The 20608-nt window shown below is 36.1% G+C and overlaps 1 protein-coding gene and 1 long non-coding RNA gene across 2 annotated transcripts; both read left to right on the top strand.

The window, feature by feature from the left end:
- Positions 1-11: 11 nt before the first annotated feature.
- Positions 12-18635, top strand: CNOT7 (CCR4-NOT transcription complex subunit 7). The gene is made up of 7 exons (XM_047716158.1): positions 12-208; positions 1706-1916; positions 4181-4374; positions 9697-9858; positions 12857-13001; positions 15286-15396; positions 16961-18635. The coding sequence occupies exons 2-7, from the start codon at positions 1800-1802 to the stop codon at positions 17087-17089; spliced, it is 858 nt and encodes a 285-aa protein (XP_047572114.1). The 5' UTR covers positions 12-208; positions 1706-1799; the 3' UTR covers positions 17090-18635.
- Positions 1936-3112, top strand: LOC125091974 (uncharacterized). Its single transcript, XR_007124803.1, has 2 exons — positions 1936-2269; positions 2479-3112. It is a non-coding gene; the product is annotated as an uncharacterized LOC125091974 (long non-coding RNA).
- Positions 18636-20608: the final 1973 nt, after the last annotated feature.

The following is a 20608-nucleotide window of genomic DNA, read 5'->3' as shown; positions in this document are numbered from 1 at the left end:
CGCGTCATCACCTAGCGCCCCCGCCAGGACGTGCGAGAGGCGACGGCGCAGCACGGTGCGGCGCAGCCCCAGCTCCCTTTTTCCCCTTGCTGGGCGTGAGGTGTCTATGGGGCACCCGCTGCTGCCGCCGCTACCGCCACCGCCACCGCCGCTGGTTGCTGTCTCTATGGCGAGGAGGAGGAGGAGGAGCGCGAGCTCAGCGACACAAGTAGATCTTGCGTCTGCCGGGGGGAGGGGCGGATTGGGGAAGTAGAAAGGGGGCGGGAACGATGAACCTGAGATGGTGAGTGATGGCGCCAGCTGGAACGCGGCTGGCGAAGGAAAAAGCTAGGCGGCGGGTGGAGGGGGCAGGGTAACGGGCTGAGGGTATGTCAAGGGGGTGGCGCGGAGTGATGACGTAAAGGCTTTGTACCTGGGGCTTCGACGTTGTTGGACGGAAATTGGGAGTGGAGGGCGGTGGCCTAGATCTCAGCTCCTCGTATTTCTTCTGGCAGCAGTGCTTGGGAGTCAGTCTGGCCCCAGTAAATGGTTATCAAGCACCTTCACAGTGGCTGTCTGCCAGGGAAGAGAGTTATCTATGACTTGAGTAGCTCTGTGCTGTTTTCGATTCTTTGGGAGCCTGCAGTACGGAGATTGTATCTCCAGTAATGAGAAGGCCTCTGGTGCCTCGTCAGGGCTTCTGGAATTGTAGTAGAAAGAGAGGTGGAAAAGTAATGTTAAGCTACAGGGTCTTTTTGAGAGAGTGTGTGTGTGTGTCTGTGTGTGTTTAGAGGAGTGGGGAGGGTAATGAAGGGGTGTGTGTGTGTGTGTGTAGGGGAGTGGGGAGGGTAATGAAGGAGAGGTCCCCTAGATCTTTGGTTTCTGTTCTTAGAGGACTTGAGGTTACATGTATGACTGAAGTGTTTGGGAGCTATCATAATTCCCTTTTTTACCCATGTTTGTTAGGATTTTTTCAGACTTCCGTGAAAAATGAAGGAGCATTTGGAATTTTTCTGTCCAAGAATCAAAATGTTGGTCTGTACTCTTTATGTGGCATGATACTGTTTTTGGACAGAAGGGCAGATGTGTGTTTATACTTGGGTTTTTAGGAAATTAGAAACAGTTTGAAATGCATACACCCTTTTCTTCCTTCCTCCTGCAGTTAGGGACATTAGAACAGTTTCTATGGCTGTTACTTATTTTTCAGAAAGAGATTTTTTTTGTTTTCTTTTTTTGTTGTTGTTGGTTTACTAAAAAGTACCTTCTAATCTGACCTCAGTAAATTCCACTAAAGTAGATTTTTGTAATCAAATCAGATTTGCTGTTAATGAGTAAAAGCAAACATTATCTTTGTCCTAATAACATCTGATCCAGTCACAATATATCACTATTTAACTTTTCATTTTCTGTGTGGAAATAGATGTCTTTATAAATAAAGTTTTATTCAGAGAGTGAGTTGAATTCAGAGCAATCTTTAATGTTTTTAAAAACCGATTAGTATGTACACATAAAAAATACTGTTTTTGCCTAACATTGATATTAGAACCAGAAAACCCTTTTCAGTCCTTTTCTTTTTCCTACTGATAAGCTGTGTGACTTTAGACAAGTCATTTCCCAAACTGATTTTCTTACAAATCAAGGACTTTGGGAATAATCTTTTAGGTTTGTATTAACTTAGTTCATCTATGAATCATATTTCTGATATCACTGGTTTTTATTTTGACAGGTACAAAAATAAAGGATAAAGTATTTTATGAAACAAATCTTCAATCAAGTATAACATTTTGATGCTTGGCATCTAGACTTCTTGTGCCCTCACTATGCCAGCAGCAACTGTAGATCATAGCCAAAGAATTTGTGAAGTTTGGGCTTGCAACCTGGATGAAGAGATGAAGAAAATTCGTCAAGTTATCAGAAAATATAATTACGTTGCTATGGTATGCCTATCATCAAATCCTTAAGATGCTTACAAAAGAGGAACAAGGATATTAAAAGTCTTGAATTCAGTTCATCTGGTTAATACTGTAGAGATTAATTATAAAAGAAAATTTTGTCAATGTCCTCCAACCAGAGACCACCAGGAACACTTCTGCAATGTGACAAATTGGGTTTATTACTCATTGCAGTGAGGGAAAATGCACAACACTGAAACCATGGGGCATGTGAGTAAGAGTGTTAGAAAAGACTTTAGGATTTGGCTTTTGTCAGGTAGTTTTAGGGAGGGATTAAGGAGGCAGGGCCTTGCTCTGAATTGGATGCTGTTGAGAAGCTGGGGTAATTCTATGACAGGGTATCTTAAGTCTTTTTTTTTTTTTAAGATTTTATTTATTTATTTGACAGACAAAGATCACAAGTAGGCAGAGAGGCAGGCAGAGAGAGAGAGGAGGAAGCAGGCTCCCTGCTGAGCAGAGAGCCTGATGCGGGGGTGAACCCAGGACCCTGAGATCATGACCTGAGCTGAAGGCAGAGGCTTAACCACTGAGCCACTCAGGCACCCAGGTATCTTAAGTCTTAAATAGAATGAGAGAAGACTAGAATGATACTAAAGCTATGAAGAAGCAACGGTTTACTTACATTAGCCAAGATGGAAAGATGTTTGACCATTTTTGTAGTTTGGGCAATGTTTATGTTTTTGTCTACGTTTAGTTATGATTACAGAGTGGTCTTATCTGATGCTGAAGTGTAAAACTCTTCATACTCAACAACAGAAGAACATTAGAACCTAGCTGTGAGTGCCAGGTCAGCACCCAGCAACGCTTAAGGCTTAACTGATAATATCAGATGAGCACAAAAAAGCTAGGGAGCTCCTGCATATCTTTCTCAAAAAAAAAAATCAGACTTCCCAGTAGAACACTGTGGATCTGCAGTTTTTTTGTTGTTTTAATCAGCAGTGGAGTTGCACAAATATACTGTGCTGTTAAGCATCTCTGCTTTTGCATTTAGTATTTAATCTACCTAGACCATCTATTGAGTTAATTATTTTGCTGCTTTACCTGCTGTACTTTGTACATCTATTACAGTTACTGTACTGTTTTCCAGATTGTAAGTTCCACAAAGCAAGGGGTTAGTGTCTTACCCTTTCTCACCCACAACACACGTAGCATTTTGTGTTAATAAAATATCCAGTAAAGTGGTTGTTGAGTTGGACTGAATTTAGAGTTTTAGTTTCTTTACTGTTTCATAGTGTTTTGGTATCCAGATTTTGTTCTTTGCTTCCCAATTTGAATTTTAAAAGTAAAGTGATATAGTGTCATTTCCTCGGTATTTTTAATGCAAATAAATAAATGTGCTTTTGTGGGGAGGGGCAGGTTGATTGGTAAAAATACGAATATTCGAGTGTACATAGATGACCTATTTAATAAAAGTATACTTACCCATAATTAAAATTGAAGTTTTTGTTTGTTTTTTAAAGATTTTTATTTAACAGAGAGAGAGAGCACAAGCAGGGGGAGTGTCAGGTAGAGGGAGAAAGAGGAGCAGACTCCCTGCAGAGCAGGGGGAGCCCGATGGTGGGACTCAAACCCAGGACTCCGGGATCATGACCTGAGCCGAAGGCAGTTGCTTAACCAACTGAGTCTCCCAGGCGCCCAGAAGTTGTTTTTTATATAGTGATCATTTCTCAGATGATAAGGAGTGACATTAGAGACATGATAATGTTCTACAGAAATAAGTGGGTATCACATAATTTTTGGTGACCCGTTTTCTCTGGAGTACAGAGAGAGTGCTATTTTAGCCCAGGAAATTCAGAGGGTTTTGATGTTTAGACATACCTTACCTCAGAGAAATAATTGGAAAGTATGATGCATTTTCCATTCTTTTTAACCAGTTATTCATTTAACACTAGCATACTGTGAACACAGTTTCAAATACCCCTTGAGAAACGTGAATTTATGATTTTTTCCCCCTTCCTTGGGAATAGAGTACTTGGTGCATTTATCATTCATATCCTATACAGAATAATTTTTTTTCTGACACAGTATTTAAAATGAGAAAAAGTCATTAAGTTTGGTTCTATTTTATGGTTCTAAAAAGTTATGCTCTTCATAGTTAAAAGGTAATTTGTATTTGAATACAAATGTGTAGAATATTACCTGTAACAGGATTCTTTGACTTGAACCAAAAATTAATGATTTATGCTAAGAATTTGTGGATTGTGGTTTTGGTCATTTAGTAAATAATGAATCTTAAAACTATTTTACAGGACACCGAGTTTCCAGGTGTGGTTGCAAGACCTATTGGAGAATTCAGGAGCAATGCTGACTATCAGTACCAACTATTGCGATGTAATGTAGACTTGTTAAAGATAATTCAGCTAGGACTGACATTTATGAATGAGCAAGGAGAATATCCTCCAGGAACTTCAACTTGGCAGTTTAATTTTAAATTTAATTTGACGTAAGTGGGAAATAAATACAACCCAAACTTTTTTTAGCTTAATTTTAGGAATTGATTTATCTTAAGTGTGGTGAATGAAATGCTAACTGAATTTGGCAGTTATCCTAGAAATATTTAAAACCTAAAATTTCAAAAGATTAGATTTCTTCCAATGGAACAAAAGAACTAGGATAAAGAAGACTTTATATTCAGATACTTAGAATTTTAAAGATGTTGTTTGAAAAGTATGACTGCTACTTTTTTTTGAAATCTGAAAAACTTTGGGTATTGAAGATACTTTTTTTTTTTTTTAAGATTTTATTTATTTGACAGACAGAGATCACAAACAGGCAGAGAGGCAGGCAGAGAGAGAAAGAGAGAGGAGGAAGCAGTGTCCCCGCCAAACAGAAAGCCTGATGCGGGGTTCGATCCCAGGACCCCGGGATCATGACCGGAGCCGAAATCAGAGGCTTTAACCCACTGAGCCACCCAGGCGCCCCGCAGACACTTCTTGATAGAAAAAATAACCTTTACATTATATTTTACTTTCATCCTTTGTGTGCAACTTGAAATATATACATCTTTGTTGTAGTGATTATCCTTCGTGTGGAGATATTTTTATTACAGTCAAACTCCAGACTATGAATGGATTACATGTCAAGGGCAGTATGACATTTCTTGGAAACTTGGGTGCTTTTTCTTGTCAAGTCAATATAATTATATAATAGTTATGTAATAGCTAAACTCCCCGATCAGCCCACAAAACCTCTAAGAACTAACATAGGAGAGGTAATGGTATCCTTGAACTTGGTATTTCTTTCAGAAACCATTCAGAAACTAAATTCTAACTCAAGCCCAAGTTTGAAATCGAGTTTCCTTACTTGTCTTGATAGCTTAGGGAAGTCTTGGGTGTTTTGGCTGAGGGCAGATTGTTTACAAACTGACTCTAAGGTGGGGAAATGTTTAAGACATTCTAATTAAGTTAAAATATTTGCGGTGTCTTGTTTGATAACATGTACCTGTGTAATATGATCTTAAATCTGGTTCAGAAAATAGTTAAAGAAGCTGTGGGACAATTAACAGTAGTGCCAATGTAAGAACCTCCCATTCTCTGTACAATAATGTGATATTTAGCATGTAAGATCTAAAAAGCAGAGCTGATGATTTTAGAGAGTAATGTCGTTAGTGGTGCAGTACTATGGCTTATAATTACATTGTGTTTAGCCTCATTTTCTGTTTTACTTTGTTGAATTTAAAGGGTAAAATTTACTCCTCTATTCAACCTTTTATAAGTACTGTAATTCTGAAACACTGAAAATTATCTTTTGTCCTGTTCTCAAAAGATAATCATTTTTAAAATTAGTTCTTCACCATTTCATTTGTTCTGTTTTACTTTTTTTCCAAGTTGATCATTAGAACACTTTCTTAAACTGAGATACGGTTGTGATGTAAATACATGAGTAGGAGGGGGACCCGTCTGTGTCTCCATTTTGGAAAAATTGACATTTTCCTTTTCTAGAAACATCTTTGTTATAACAATTGCCGTATTACAATCTTTGAAGGACGTTTTTTTCTTATACAGAGAGAGCTACTTGTTACTAGGTTTGGCCACTATTTATGCTATTGTTAATGTCTAAGAAGATGTTTTTAAGGAGAAGGATATAGTAGAATATACTATTTAAGTGGAAATGATTATTTGGAAGATAAAACTGGGACTACTTAATATGGAGAACAGAGTACCACGAATAGAATCTTGGATATTTTGAAGAAAGATGAAAATTGACTTTTTTATTGAGTGCCTAGAATGTGTCAGCAGCTGGGTTAGGTGCCAGGGGTATAGTGTTGAGGAAGGTTGGTCATGGTCTTTGTAACTTTGTATTCCTGTAACATTTCTGTCTGCTCTCCATTGCCAAAGTCCAAAAATTAGAATTTGTTAGATAATGATCAATGTATAGGAGTTCTCTCTAAATTGAATTTGGAGTTGATAGTAAAATGAAAGTTGAAGTAGAATATTTATGAGCTGTGCAGAAGAAAGCTATCTCAAAGGAGATGAGAACAAATTTCTAAAACATCAATTTGATGATTACAGTAATTATTATTTGAGAAAATCATTTTGATAGTGTAATAGAGATTACAGGAGATTGTGGGTTCAGTGGTAACAGAAAGGGAGCTGATAATTCACTGAAGGAGAATGGCAGAGGAGAGGAGATAGAGGGAGGACCGTAAGTGGAAAGGACAGCAGAATCAGAGGGTGGTTTTGATTTTGTTTTATAGGATAACGCACAGGTATTTGAAGGCTAAAAGGCTATTATGTATAGAGTTGCAGGCTGTTCATGTTGTCTTTCATATAGTCTTTGCAGATTTTTTGAGCATCTTACATGTTCTTGGTTTGAGTTCATAAAACATTAAGTTTTGTGACCGTTTGTGCATTTGTAACAGCCTGTATTCTGGTTTGTCTTTGCTCATGATTTTTTAGCATAAACTTAAATATATAGGGTGCATGTTTTAAAATATAAAATGTATGGTGAGCCAGGAATGGATTGAGGTTGGAAAGCATTTCCAAATTATAAAATCTTTAGTCTGTGTTTAAAAATGTGAATTTGTGTAGTAGGCTAAGTTTATACTTGTAGGTAGGTCAAAAAGTAGGGGCACGTGGCTGGCTCAGTACATAGAGCATGAGACTCTTGATCTTGGGGTTGTGAGTTCAAGCCCCATGTTGGACATGGAGCCTACTTTAAGAAAGGATGAAAAATATATTTATGGGATTTAACATACCTAGTTAAGTTAGTTTCTGTTCTTAGGATATAGTTTGAGATGAGTAGCCTTGTATCTCTGCTTTTTGGGAAAACCTTTTTTAGGTATTTGTACATGGCTTTCACTCCAGTTCAGTTATTATGCCTGGATATTTTGCCTCCTTAAACTTAGTAGTTGATGAGTGTTAGGAGCAATCATTACTGTTCCCTGGTGTTCTGAACAGATTGTTATAATCAGTAAGCCAATACCTGTACCTGCAGTAGTCCTTATATTTTTTGACTAAACAATGTTTTGACTACTTTTTTGAGATTTCCATCCTTTAATATATTCCTACATGTACTAGGATTTTTGGAGCTTGGGAATGTGGACTCTGGAGAAACAAACTGAGGGTTTTGCTGGGGTGGGGGAATGGGTGAGCCTGGTGGTGGGTATTATGGAGGGCACGTAATGCGTGGAGCACTGGGTGTGGTACATAAACAATGAATTTTGGAATCAAAAAATTTAAAAAAAACTTGAAATGGATACCATGGGAAGGGGATTTGGAGGTTTGAATTTGAATTGATTTGGAGAATTGAGTTATAACAATTACAGAGTTTTCCTTACCAGCAGGAAATTTTCTTCATTCTATTTAGAGATTTATTAGCCTACCTGTGTGGAACTTTCAGCTTTCTCTTCTAATGATTTGGGTATTATAAAGCATGGAATTTGTTCCAAATTTTAAAATATTTACTCCAAAGAAATATAGTACATTAGCTTAATCTGCATTGAGTTATGTGAACTATACAGAAAAAAAGAGAAAGAAGTAATTTTATACATTTTTTTTTTAACTAAACTTGTTGATTATTAAGCACCTGAGGTATTTACCCAGATCTTTCTCAGATATTCTCAGATATTGTAATTCAGTAGGTCTAGGTATAGGACCTGGGAACCCATATTTTTGGTACACACTCTGGATGATTGCTGTCATTGGGCAAGTTTGGGAAATTCTGATTTAAGTAGTGCAACACTCACTGTTCCACCTCACAAGTTTTTTGATGTGGTGATAGACATTAAACAAAAGTGACAAAAATCATTGCCCTTTTGAATCTGTGGACTAAAAGATAAAGTGAGCATATGGCCCAGTATAATGTGAGCCTAGAGAAAGAATCTTATGCTTTGGGTTGGTTATAATTTGCTAAAGTATGCCTCTCAATGTGAGCATCAGAGTCTGATGAGTGAGATTTTAATTGTTTAAGATACATATTTTTAGTGTAATAAGGCCAATGGTATCTGTTGTTTAATGAAAAAAGCTTTTATTAGATTTATTCAGAAATCCTTCCCAAAGGGTTTTTCCTGCGGGAAATTTTGACCTAAAGTGATGATTGCAGGTCCCTCTGTTTTTTTAGATGTTCCAATGGCTAGTATTTGTTTGTTTTTAAAATTTTTATATTCAGGATAGTTGACATATCTTACATTAGTTTCAAGTGCATAGTAGTGATTTAACGATTCTGTAGATTGTACAGTGCTCACCACAATAACTGTATTTACTGTTTGGCACCATACAACATTATGTTTTGTTATTTTTCAAAGACACTTAGAAGCAGACTGATTTCCAGAGAATAGACTGTAAGAACACTTTTTCACCTAAATGTAATGTTTCTTTTGGTTTAATTAGTTTTGTTAAAGCTTTAACAGAATTTTCTTTTGCTAAGTGGTGGAAACCAGTATTCTTGCAATTTAAAAAGTAAATGAAAAAAATCCAGCGGGCAGTGCACAAAATACTTACAATGTATTTTCAGAAACCTGTACCTTCGTTTTGATCCTTTTTTAAAATTTAATTTAACATTTGGATACCGGTGTGTTCGTGCTTAGAAATTAGTGCTTTCTTTTTGGCTTAAGTAAAATCTTGAATGGTTGGTTTATATTTAGATTTCCTGGCTTCATTTTTGGGAGGGGATTTTCTAGGATTAAGATTGTTAGAAGAAGAAATTATTGCTATTATAGCAAAGTCTTCCATTTTAAACATTTTACTGGTTATTGGAGCCATTTGAAAGGCTCATCATTAGTGAGAGGAGGAAATTCCTTTTTCTTTAAGATGGAATGTAGTTTTAACTTAGCCACATCAGATATTTTCCTCTTGGTCTCCTTCCTGATGCTGCTGGGAGCATGGGAGATGGATATAGGCCGTCACCTACCCATGTGGCTACAGCTCCATGGGGCAGCAATAAAAAGTCTGCTGAGACTGAAAGCCCCTGAAAAGAACATGTCTTTCACTTTGTGGTGGTAGCCCCTGGTGAGTAGGAGACCCTTTTTCCAAACTCAGTTAAATATATGTAACTTGTGAAAGGCTAATGACATTGAATCAGTAGTAAAGATTAAAATCTCACCCTTGGACTGCTTTGAAAGATGATTTACTGAAGACTTTTCTAAAATAATAACCTTAATATTTAAATTGTATTTTCCTTCCTGTATGTGAAGCATTGGAATAATCAGACCCAAGCCAGTCCTGTGTTTTATTGTTTCTGGTACTGTAGGTTGTAGATGTAAGTGGAGAAAAATGGTTTGTTTGAAGAATGGCATTTTTGAAGGTTGTCTCTCTTCTTCTGCCAGGGAGGACATGTATGCCCAGGACTCTATAGAGCTACTAACAACGTCTGGCATCCAGTTTAAAAAACATGAGGAGGAAGGAATTGAGACCCAGTACTTTGCAGAACTTCTTATGACATCAGGAGTGGTCCTCTGCGAAGGGGTCAAATGGTTATCATTTCATAGGTAAAAAGATTGCATTGAAAATGGCATTTGTGTTTCTATTTCCTAACTGCTCCACACTTGCTGTGCGTCACTGTTTCAGAACTTTCAGGCTCAGTTCTGTAAGGAACTGGCTGCCACAGAGCAATCTCCTCTCAAGAAGCTAATGTTGGTCTATTTAAGAGTTAATTTAAAGTGACGTATTTCATTTTTAGCCAGTGAGAGAGACAGTATTACATAGTGGAAAGAGTTAGGCTGACAAAGTAGATCTTGGTTTAAATCCAGCAATGCCATTTGGAATCAGTGTTACTGGGGGTTATTTAACATTTCTGAGTCTTAGAATGAAATCATTCATTTGTTAAGAAAATATTTATTTAATATCTACCAATGCCAAGCACTCTGGTATAAGATTCTAGGAATTAAACTAAAAATCCTCAGCCTCATGAAGTTTATATTCTGGTGGGAATAGACAATTCTTTTTGAATGATGAAATTTATATTGTGGTTTGTTGTTGATTAAGTGCTGTGGAGAAAAAAACAGCAGGGGGTTGTGGATTTTAATTTTTTTTTCAAAGAGGAGTGATCAGGTAGGCATCACTTAGGTAAATACCTAGTTTTAATGATCAATACTATGTTTAGAGCATTTTAATAAAAGATTTTACAAACAGTAAATTCTCAGTAAATGGTTGTTTTTCATTCTTACTATAAAATACAATTGGATTGTAAAGAGAATTTTTAGAAAGGAAAGTAGTTCCATTTTGTAAAAATAGACTTCCAGGTAAGAAAGTTTTTCTGTTGAGGTACACTAAATTAATTGGAAGCACAGGGACTAAAAGTGGCCTTGGGAATTATTTTATTTGGCCTTCTATTAATGTTCTTATATTGGGTCCATTTCACACATTTTTAAAAAAATAAAGAGATTCCTGCATGCTTTAGAATTTCCAACTCTGGCCTCTGGAATGATTGTAGTAAAGGACTATTCATTTTGCAAACTCTGATGTAGTACTAAGCAGTAGTTTTTGAGTTAGGAGTATGGAACATATTGTCACCTGTCATCTTTTTTTTTCCTGTTCTCCATTTGAGCCTATACCTCAGGAGACAAGACTGAAGTCTCTGTTAACATTAGGAATGTTTTTCAGGGTTTTGTTTTGTCTTGTTTCGTTTGACTTTCCTGGTCATGACTAGAAACCTTCATCCTTACCTTCTGCTGTGTATGACTTATTCTTTCATTCAAAAAAAATACTCTGAACAAATACTGCATGCTAGGCATTGGGGATATTAAGATAAACAGAAATAAGGGGTTCATGTCTTCTTAGAATGTATAGTCTAAATTAGACTCCAGTATTTGTCAAGGTATGTTAAGATTTTATTGTAAATGTCATTAAATATTTTCATCATATTCTAATATTCTAATATCTCATATTTCTATGAGATAAAGACTAATTTAAGAAATTTATAAATCCTAAATTCTTGTACAGTTTTTTACTAGTAATAAGTAAATGCTGTATTGACTTCTCTTTAGTTGGATGATAGCAGTCACTTCCTTGACAATTACCAGAAATTTAAAGGTTTCTGCTGTTAATTGCTTATACTTTGTATCCCTTAACCGTCTTCAGTGGTAAAGCTTCTTTTTTTCTTTTTAAAATTAGAAGTAGTTCTGAACATTAAATAGAAATTTTATTTGTATCCCCCAAAAGATAGGTTAATACCACCTCTCACCAAATATGTACTGACTTCCAGCTATGTGAAGTAAAAGATTTTAAGATATTTTTAAAAATGTGATTCCTACTAGACTAGTGGAGAAAACAATAATGCATTTTAAAGGGTAATACAAGGAAACAGTTTGTGTAAGAAATCACTGGGAGCTAGACTCTTCAGGGAAGGCATCTTGTCCTTGAAGTAAAGGTAGACAGGGAGAAAAAGGGTGTGCAATTAAGGCACAGGAATGTGGGGACATACAAAGCTATGGGGAAAAAAACAAACAGTAGAATTAGGAGATCCTGACTTGAAAGTGTGGGAGTTGGTATTTTATTCTCTGGATAGTAGTTCTCAGTGTTTACTGAAAAATGCAGCATTTCCATTAGTATATCTTGAGGAGCCATATGACATAGGAACAGAATTTTGAGGGAAGAGAATGACTGGTAAAATCATTTAAGGAAATGAAAATACTTTCATTAGGGAATTACTCTGTGGGTTTTTATTTCTATTTTTATTTTTATTTAAGAATTTATTTATTTATTTGACAGAGATCACAAGTAGGCAGAGAGGCAGGCAGAGAGAGACGGAGAAGCAGGCTCCCTGCTGAGCAGAGAGCCCGATGCGGGACTCGATCCGAGGACCCTGGGATCATGACCTGAGCCAAAAGCAGAGGCTTTAACCCACTGAGCCACCCAGGCGCCCTGGGTTTTTATTTTTAATTTGGGGCTTGAACTCACAATCCTGAGATCATGACCTGAGCCAAGATCAAGAGTTGGACGCTTAACTGACTGAACCACCCAGGCACCCCACTTTGGGTTTTGAAGCATATGACCTCTTTATGTAAAATATGGGAAGAGTTGTATTATTTTTGCCAATTCTGCTACATTTTGACATCTTTAACCATGTTCTCATTCATATTTTTCCATTTCCATAATAATTTAACAATTTTTGAGACATCTATGGGTGGTTTGATGCTTAGAGTTCTTCCTTTAGAGATCAGCAAAAATAGTAACCTAGTGACTATAGGCTTGAGAAGCTAGTATAGATCTGTGTGCTGGTATCTCTGAATGGTAGAAGTTTGTATCACTGTTGGTAAGATGATGGCATTTTCCTATTATCATTACATCATTACAAACATGTCTGTTTTCTCTCTTTGTGTGTGTGTGTGTGTGTGTGGGCGGGGTCCTTTTTTTTTTTTTTTTTTTGGTTGATTCCTTTTTTGACCTACAGTTGTGGTTCACTTAAAATTTGTGTCAGAAAAAGAAATTATTTTTTCATCTCTATGGTATTTATATGTCTCTGTTCTGTACTTAACCCTTTTGTAGTGGTTATGACTTTGGCTATTTAATCAAAATCCTGACCAACTCTAACTTGCCTGAAGAAGAACTTGACTTCTTTGAGATCCTTCGATTATTTTTTCCTGTCATTTATGATGTGAAGTACCTCATGAAGAGCTGCAAAAATCTCAAAGTAAGGCTTTTTTTAAGTGGCTGTTTATAGTCCACACACTATTTAGACTGAGTGACTGATAAGATGTTAGCCTGGGATGTTGTTTTAAGCCGTATATTAAGTTTTGTATTAAATGTGATTATATTATCTGGTCATTGATTCTTTTTGTTGCATAAATTATTTATAGGAAATCCTTTTTCAGAGTTTCAATGTATATTGGCAGAATAAGTTTTCAACAAAATTCAAACCAAGAATCAGATTTTCATCTTTGCCAGATTGAAAATCATAAACCTGCACAGAAATGTGAGGACTAGCGAGGCTCTCATGCACAGAAGTGCAAGTTCATGCTGCCCAACATGCACACAATCTATCCATGCAAGATAAAATCTGAGCTGGCCAGCAGTGAGGTCAGTAATGTAGCAAACAGAGTTTTCCCTGGACAAAAATTATTTTATTGGTTCAAGTCACAGATCATGTTCCTAGGATTAATTAACATGGCTAAAAGATTTTTTTTTCCCCAGCCTAAAAGATGTCAAGCTGTTAGTGCTTCTGTAAATGTCTAGGTCCTGTCTGGACAGTAGCTTGTGTTCTGACGCTGCTGAATGCATGTGTAATAATGTTACTTCTGAACATGAATTCTTTAAAAAGAAATGTTTCTTTAATCAGTAAAGTGCTCCTTCAGTTTGAGAATGAATTCTCTTGGTGGCTTAGACTCCCGAGGAATAGAAGGGCTTTATTTTTTATTTTTTTTCCAACTGTGTTTGGATTTAAGCTGCAGCTAAAAAGCGTGTGTAGGTGAAGTGGCTGCTTGGTACAACCTACATCAGGTTGATCACATTTTCTTACCAGGGTTTTAGAAGTGCAGATAAAATTATACTTTTAGGAGATGGCAAAAACCTTAAGTGCTTTACTTATAAGCAGAAAGAAACAGTGTAGGAGTTGAAAACTTTACTTTTGATAATTGAACTTAAAATCAGAAGAGTAGTAGTGTTTTGGCCAAAGTTTGCTTGCCTTATTACAGAATACGGCATATAGCTGGGGAAATTTTAAAGGTCACTCCTTGTTTGTAGCACCTAAGAGCAGCAGGATTGTGTGCAATTTGAAGAGACTTCTCGCTGTGACTCAAGTGAACTTGCAGTAGGATTGCCTTATCGCTATAGAAACTCAGTCCACCCCTGAAAGCATTACATGCTGAGAATCCGTGACCCAGATGTTTTAACCTGGCTTTAGAAGTGCTTTTTAAAATCTGACATGTCTCTGTAACGACATATTTTAGGAACAGGACCAAATTATTGCTCACCATGTGTATGATATTGGAAAATTTCTAGGTACACCAGCTATTCTGAATATGCCGAGTGAGCTGCTGTGTTAAATTTAGGTTAATGACAAAAGGTGCTTTTTGACCTCTGGTCAGCCATGCTGAATGGCCCTATTCTCTTGTGCTCCTTAGCAGCTGCTCATGATATCTAGTCCTTATGTTATTTTTAGCACAGAACTGCTGTCTGTGCAAAGCACTGTTTCAAGCAGTGAAGCAGAGGAGGGCTAGTTTACCTTAACAACTAGGGAGGAATTTGTGTCTCTTTTGTTTGTCCTGATCTTCCTTCTTTACTCATATCCTATCCTCCCCCCTGCCATTATTCTCCTTCCCTTTCTTTCTTCCTTTATTTTTACTTTTCCCTTTTATTCTTTTTCTCTTGCTTTCATTCCTTTCTTTTTTCAGCCTGGCAATATTAACGTAAGCAGATATTTAGACCCTCATAAGGAGTTGTATTCTTATAACAGCATACTCTTCTTTTTAACAAAACCATAATTAAGCACTTAGTGGATTTTTAAGGACTGGTTTAATCACAATAGCTTTGTTTTATACAAATTATGTAGGTAAACTACTTAGAGGTGGATTGGTGAGAAGCTTAGGAAAGTTTGAGAGAAACTGCCGATGGTCATTTTATATTGATGGATGGATTGACTGAATGTGCTTGATAAATGTTCCCCTGTACACCCGTTCCCTGTATAGGATTTGCTTCCCCCAAATCTTCAGGAATGTTATTTGCCTGTCACATGCCTTAAAGCATATGATGAACACAAATTTTCCCAATTAGGATCTCATTTTCTACTAAATTATAAACTTCTCCCATATTCAACAAATACTTTAATTTGTAATTCACATTTTTTTTTTCTGATTTTCATAAGGTCCATCTTTACGTGCTAAGTCCATTTATATTTTGGTCAGTGTCTAAATTATATAAATTGTGAATTTGGGCATTGTACTATTTCTGTGTTGACAGGCAGATTTTCTTTCTTCTAGGGTGGTTTACAGGAAGTTGCTGAACAGTTAGAGCTGGAACGGATAGGACCACAGCATCAAGCGGGATCTGACTCATTGCTCACAGGAATGGCCTTTTTCAAAATGAGAGAAGTATGAAGACATCAGTGCCTTTTTCTCAGTTGGTTGTTAGGTTGAGAACATTAAAAATCTAACGCCAAACATTTTTGGGCAATAAGTGCTCATTAAATGAAGACGTGGTTAGAGATGCATGTAGGCTGTGTCCAACACACTTGAATGAAAGTGTTCAAAAATAAGTCCTCCTGAAATGTAGTTCAGAGGGCACTGAAAAAATGATTTCTTCATAGACTGAAAAAATGAAACAATTTAAACTACCTTAGGAATCATGTAGGTCCAACCAGACTATTTCTTAGATGAGAAAACTGAAGCCAGAGACTAGTAACTTCTATCCAAGGACACCCTCATTACTAGCAGAACTCCAGAATTCTTTCTGTAGACCACATCAGTGCTGTTGCTGCCAACTCAAGGAATCTACATGTTAGGTCTCCCTGGCATTGTCTTCTTATAGGCATTAAATTGCTGGTAAAATACCATTTGTTTATGCCATTTTTCAGCATCTTGAGGGTTTGTAGAGTAATGCTTATATAGTGCTTTTTAGTAGATTGAGTCTTAATAAGAGGTTCTAAATTCTCAAATGGTTAAGTAAATGTGAAGTAGTTGTTGAATCAAAAATCATACTGAGCAGAGACCCTTAAGTGGCAAAAGGCAATACTGAATATAAAGCTAGGTGAATCGAAGGCTCCTCCCAGCTTAGTAATGGAGCGATAGACGCAGGTACACCTCATTGTAAATTAAATGCAAAAAGAAAGTTTTCCTTTTTGCAAAATACAACTTTAGAATTCTTCTGAATATATCCTCTTAGATACTCAAGAGTTGACTGAGAACTCTCTGGAAATTTAAAACTTCTGTAGCAGTTGTATTAATAATAGCATAATAGTTGTTTTGCCAGGTATTGAGTCAGAAGTGATTTGGACTGTCTATTCATGACAAGTAAATACTTTGTTTTGTACTTCTTTCCAGTGCTACACTAGAGAATTCAAACAACCTTTTGGATTTTCAGCTTTGCATTTTAAAAAATACCTTAATGGTTCAATTAATGGTGGATTCTCTGCTACTAATTTATCATCTTTATGTTCCTTGGCTTTTTCAAGAATAGTGACCTAGTGTGAATGTTCAGATTTCACTGTCCAGAATGTATTCAGGGTTTGCTTTCAGCCAACTCAGCCTTGCATGTAGACTCAAGGCTACTTAGAAGCCTAAACTTTTTTCTCCAATCATTGGCAATGCTCATTCATTTTGACCGTTGAGTATTGTTACATTAATGGAATAAGAATTCCTGCCATTTTTCCATGATTACAAACTCTCATAAAATTGATCTAAATGTTAATAGGAAAGACCCTTGTTTATACATTTTTTTAGTAATCTTTTTCTTTGGTTTCTCTTGAGCTCTGTACTTCTTGAGAACATTAGTCTTACTCATTGAATTTTAAAATGTGTGGCCTCAAAGGAGCACCATAGAAAAGAGCTGTCATTTTAGTTAATAAACAGTCAGTACTTACATTGCTGAAATATAAGTTACCAGTGGTACCTTTTGGTTAAAATTATCTTTTTTTTTTCCCCCAAAATTCCTTTTTAGATGTTCTTTGAAGATCATATTGATGATGCCAAATATTGTGGTCATTTGTATGGCCTTGGTTCTGGTTCATCCTATGTACAGAATGGCACAGGGAATGCATATGAAGAGGAAGCCAACAAGCAGTCATGACATGAAATAGTCCTTTTATTTTTATTTGAGCTACACACAAACTTGTATATAGGTTTTATCTCTCGTTGAATCCCTTGAACAATAGATATTACTATTTTTTTTTCTTTCATAGCCCATTTTATTTTCTGCCTTTCAGTACTAGTATGACCATTCCTATCTCAGATCTTAATAAATAGAAAAGCATTCAGGTTAAATTTGGCCTTAACTTAATATACTTGTTAGCAGGCATGTGTGACAGAGAGTGGGGAAACCCGCATCATACTGAATATTTTGATAAACTTCACCTGCTTGGGCTTGGTTTGTTTTTCCCCCTTCCTAAATTAACTAGCACTGACTGTAATTTATTTCCCTGTTTCATGTCTCCCTTCTATTCTGCAGGAGTTTTAGCTATTTGAGATTGTGGACCATCAATTTTGCACTTTAGAGAGTGATTCTGACTCAAATCCTCTGTTTTATCAGAAATTTTGGCTTTTCTTGCTCTTAGCTGGAAAAATGACCATCTGCCAACCTTATACAGTATTTACTTGTTTTTGACCCACGGAAATAGCACATGCATTGTGCAAACGGTTGATTCAGCAAGACTACAAAAAAAAATGAACAAAAAACTACTGAGAGCTTAGTAACTGCTGTTTCTGTACGTAGTGTTTAATCTTCCAAGCACATCTAGTGTCTGTCAGTTTCTCATTGGCATGTGTAGGCTGCTCTGTGACTGAAGAATTTTTCAAACCAGCTTTACACCCTTCAGGAAAAATCCCTTGTGATTGGATGTTTAATGTCTGCCAGGAAACTGGCATCCAAGATAATTGAAGCCGCCATTATTTTATGATAGCACACTTCCCTTTGATCTGCTTCTTCTTATGCTGTCACTGTTTACCTTATTTTTAATTTTTTAAACATTTTATAGCCATACTTACGATGCTCTTGCTTTGTTGATCCCACAAATCAATTTCATTAAAGTCCAAAGATAGCAAGTCTTTAGGTATATATTGTACCAAATTAAATTAGAAGACAAAAAAATTGTGCTTTCATAGTTGTTACAAAAATAAATAATGAAGAGATTTGGTGCAAAACAACAAAACACAAAAATATATTCTATATATAAAGCCATATATGTGTGTGTGTATATATATATGGCTATATATATATAGCTAATTAAAATTACCTGAGGAGTGTAATGCTTGTTTATTTTTTTGTGTATATCTTTGCAATCTATTTTATATATATGGACAAAAGAGATTGAAATATTTAGCCATGAAGAATATGTGACCAGACCAGAGCATGTGTAGGAAGACATTTTGGTAATCATTAACTCTTCCCTGAAATGATAGACTACAAGTTATGATGTGTGTTACCTACATTTGAATCAGTAATACTAGCAAATCTTAAAATGTTAGCCACATTGGTTTGTTTTCTTTGTACATTATTCATTATATTACAATGCTGTAACTGGGTGGTCCTTTTTAAACAAAACGTTATTTGCAAAACAGAGGGTATTATTTGTTTTTAAAGCTTTTGTAAATAAAGCCTTCAGAAATGTTTTCTTATATATGTTGATGACTGGTAATTTTGTTTTAAAAATATTTATTTGGGAGATTTTATTTTTTTTAATTTGGGCAACTGAACAGAACTCAGTAACTTTAACTGTAGCTAATTGTTAGTCTATTCTTATTAATAACTCAGTAACTTCAACTGTAGCTAATTATTAGTCTAGTTTTTATTAGTTGAATAATTAGTCTAATGGAGCCTTTTGCATTTCAACACTGTCAGCTTATTCTTTATGAATACCTCAACTAGATGTTAAGAATTGATTTTTATCTCCTTTCCAGGAAGGCATTTATTCTGAAAGACAAAGTAATGCATTTGATAGGACTTACTGTGGCTTCTTTTTAAAGCTGACACAATATAGCAGATAATCTAATAGGTTTCTTATTTTGATCTTCACCTCCTTAAAAAAATAGGAATTACAAAGATTCCCTTTTGAATAGCCACATAGTTGCTCAATTTCTTAGTTTGTGTCAGTTTTGGTTTCTGTCTCTTAAGCAGTAATACTATTATTTTATTACTTCTAAAAGAGGAACATTATGACCTTTACTAAATCTGGCTTTTGGACTTGAGATATTTGGCCGATAATTTTGTAATGCTCCTGAGCCATTAACTGGACTCACCATATTCTATTAAATCTCTTGGAGCAAGGGTCGGCAAACTACAGCCTACAGGCCCAAACCAGGCTGCTGCCTCTCTTTGTAAGGCCAGTGAGATAAGAACGGTTTTTACGGTTTTAAAATGGTTGGGGGAAAAAAATCAAAAGAATAATACCTCCTGACATGTGAAAATTATGAAATTCAAATTTTAGTGTCCATAAATAAAGTTTTCTTGGAATGTAGCCACACTCATCATTTCTGTACTGTCTATGGCTACTTTTGCACCACAGCAGGAAGGTTGACTAGCTGCTACAGAAACTGCTTATGGCTTTCTTAGCATTTCACATTCCTTTTTGGTATGCTACACAATCAGTGATGCAGCTATGATGTGAAAGCATTTGCAGTGCTTTGTCTATCTGTACAAAAACATTTTTTTTTTCTGTTACCAGATCATTATGTCAAAACCAGAAAACTGCACTTTGAATGCTGTGCCTTGAAGGCACACTGGAATGTGGATTATCTTACCAAATTGTATGGTAAATACTGTGTTTGTCAAGGAATGATACTGTAACTGCTAAAAAACACAATATATGTTGACATAAGCAGACCAAGCACTCATCACAACATGCCCAACTACTGGGAAAGCAACAGAAATTTTAAAATGGAGTATCTTAACACATCATGATTTCTTCACAAAAATAAGAAATGAAAGTGAGGCTACAACCAAAGTCTGTTAGCCAAGAAAGCCATTTACTGATACTTAGGTCATGGTTTCTGAATCAGTAGCCCAAAGAATTATGTCTAGAGGAAATAAATTTTAACGACTTAGCCTTTTGGAAAGAACAGTTGGTTGAAGAGTGAGGCCACGGGGCGCAACATCGACAGTTAATTATAAAATGAAAAAGGATTTTGAGTATTTTTCTTTGGCTCTAAGATATTCTAGTGCTTTCCAGCTATTACTGTATTTCTTTGAGAAATCAAAGCTAAGTTTGAAGTGACCAAAGAACTGGTTTCTTTTCATAGTCTGAATGGAAATACAAGTGAGACTATTTTCAAAGAAGCTGAGAAACTACTACCTTAGTGCAACCTGAAATCTACTCAATGTGTTAACAATCCCGAATATGTAAAAATATACATGGAGCAGAAAAGGGTTGGGTTGGTCAAATTTAAAAAACCTTGTAAAAATGTAAGGTGTTCTGGTTCAGCTGATACCCATTTCACTTGTCACCTCTGTTTTCTTTTTTCTTAACAAGAATAAGCCCTGTTCATTGTTAGCTGGTATCTTAAACTAGTGCAAAGACCTTGTGAAAAGAGCGTAAACAAAAACATACTTGAGCCATACATGTGTGTCCAGTCTTTCCTCCAGTTGATTCTTTGT

The sequence above is a fragment of the Lutra lutra genome, chromosome 2 (genome assembly GCF_902655055.1).
Source record: "Lutra lutra chromosome 2, mLutLut1.2, whole genome shotgun sequence".
NCBI classification, from domain to species: Eukaryota; Metazoa; Chordata; class Mammalia; order Carnivora; family Mustelidae; genus Lutra; species Lutra lutra.
This window is presented reverse-complemented; position numbering and strand designations above follow the sequence as displayed.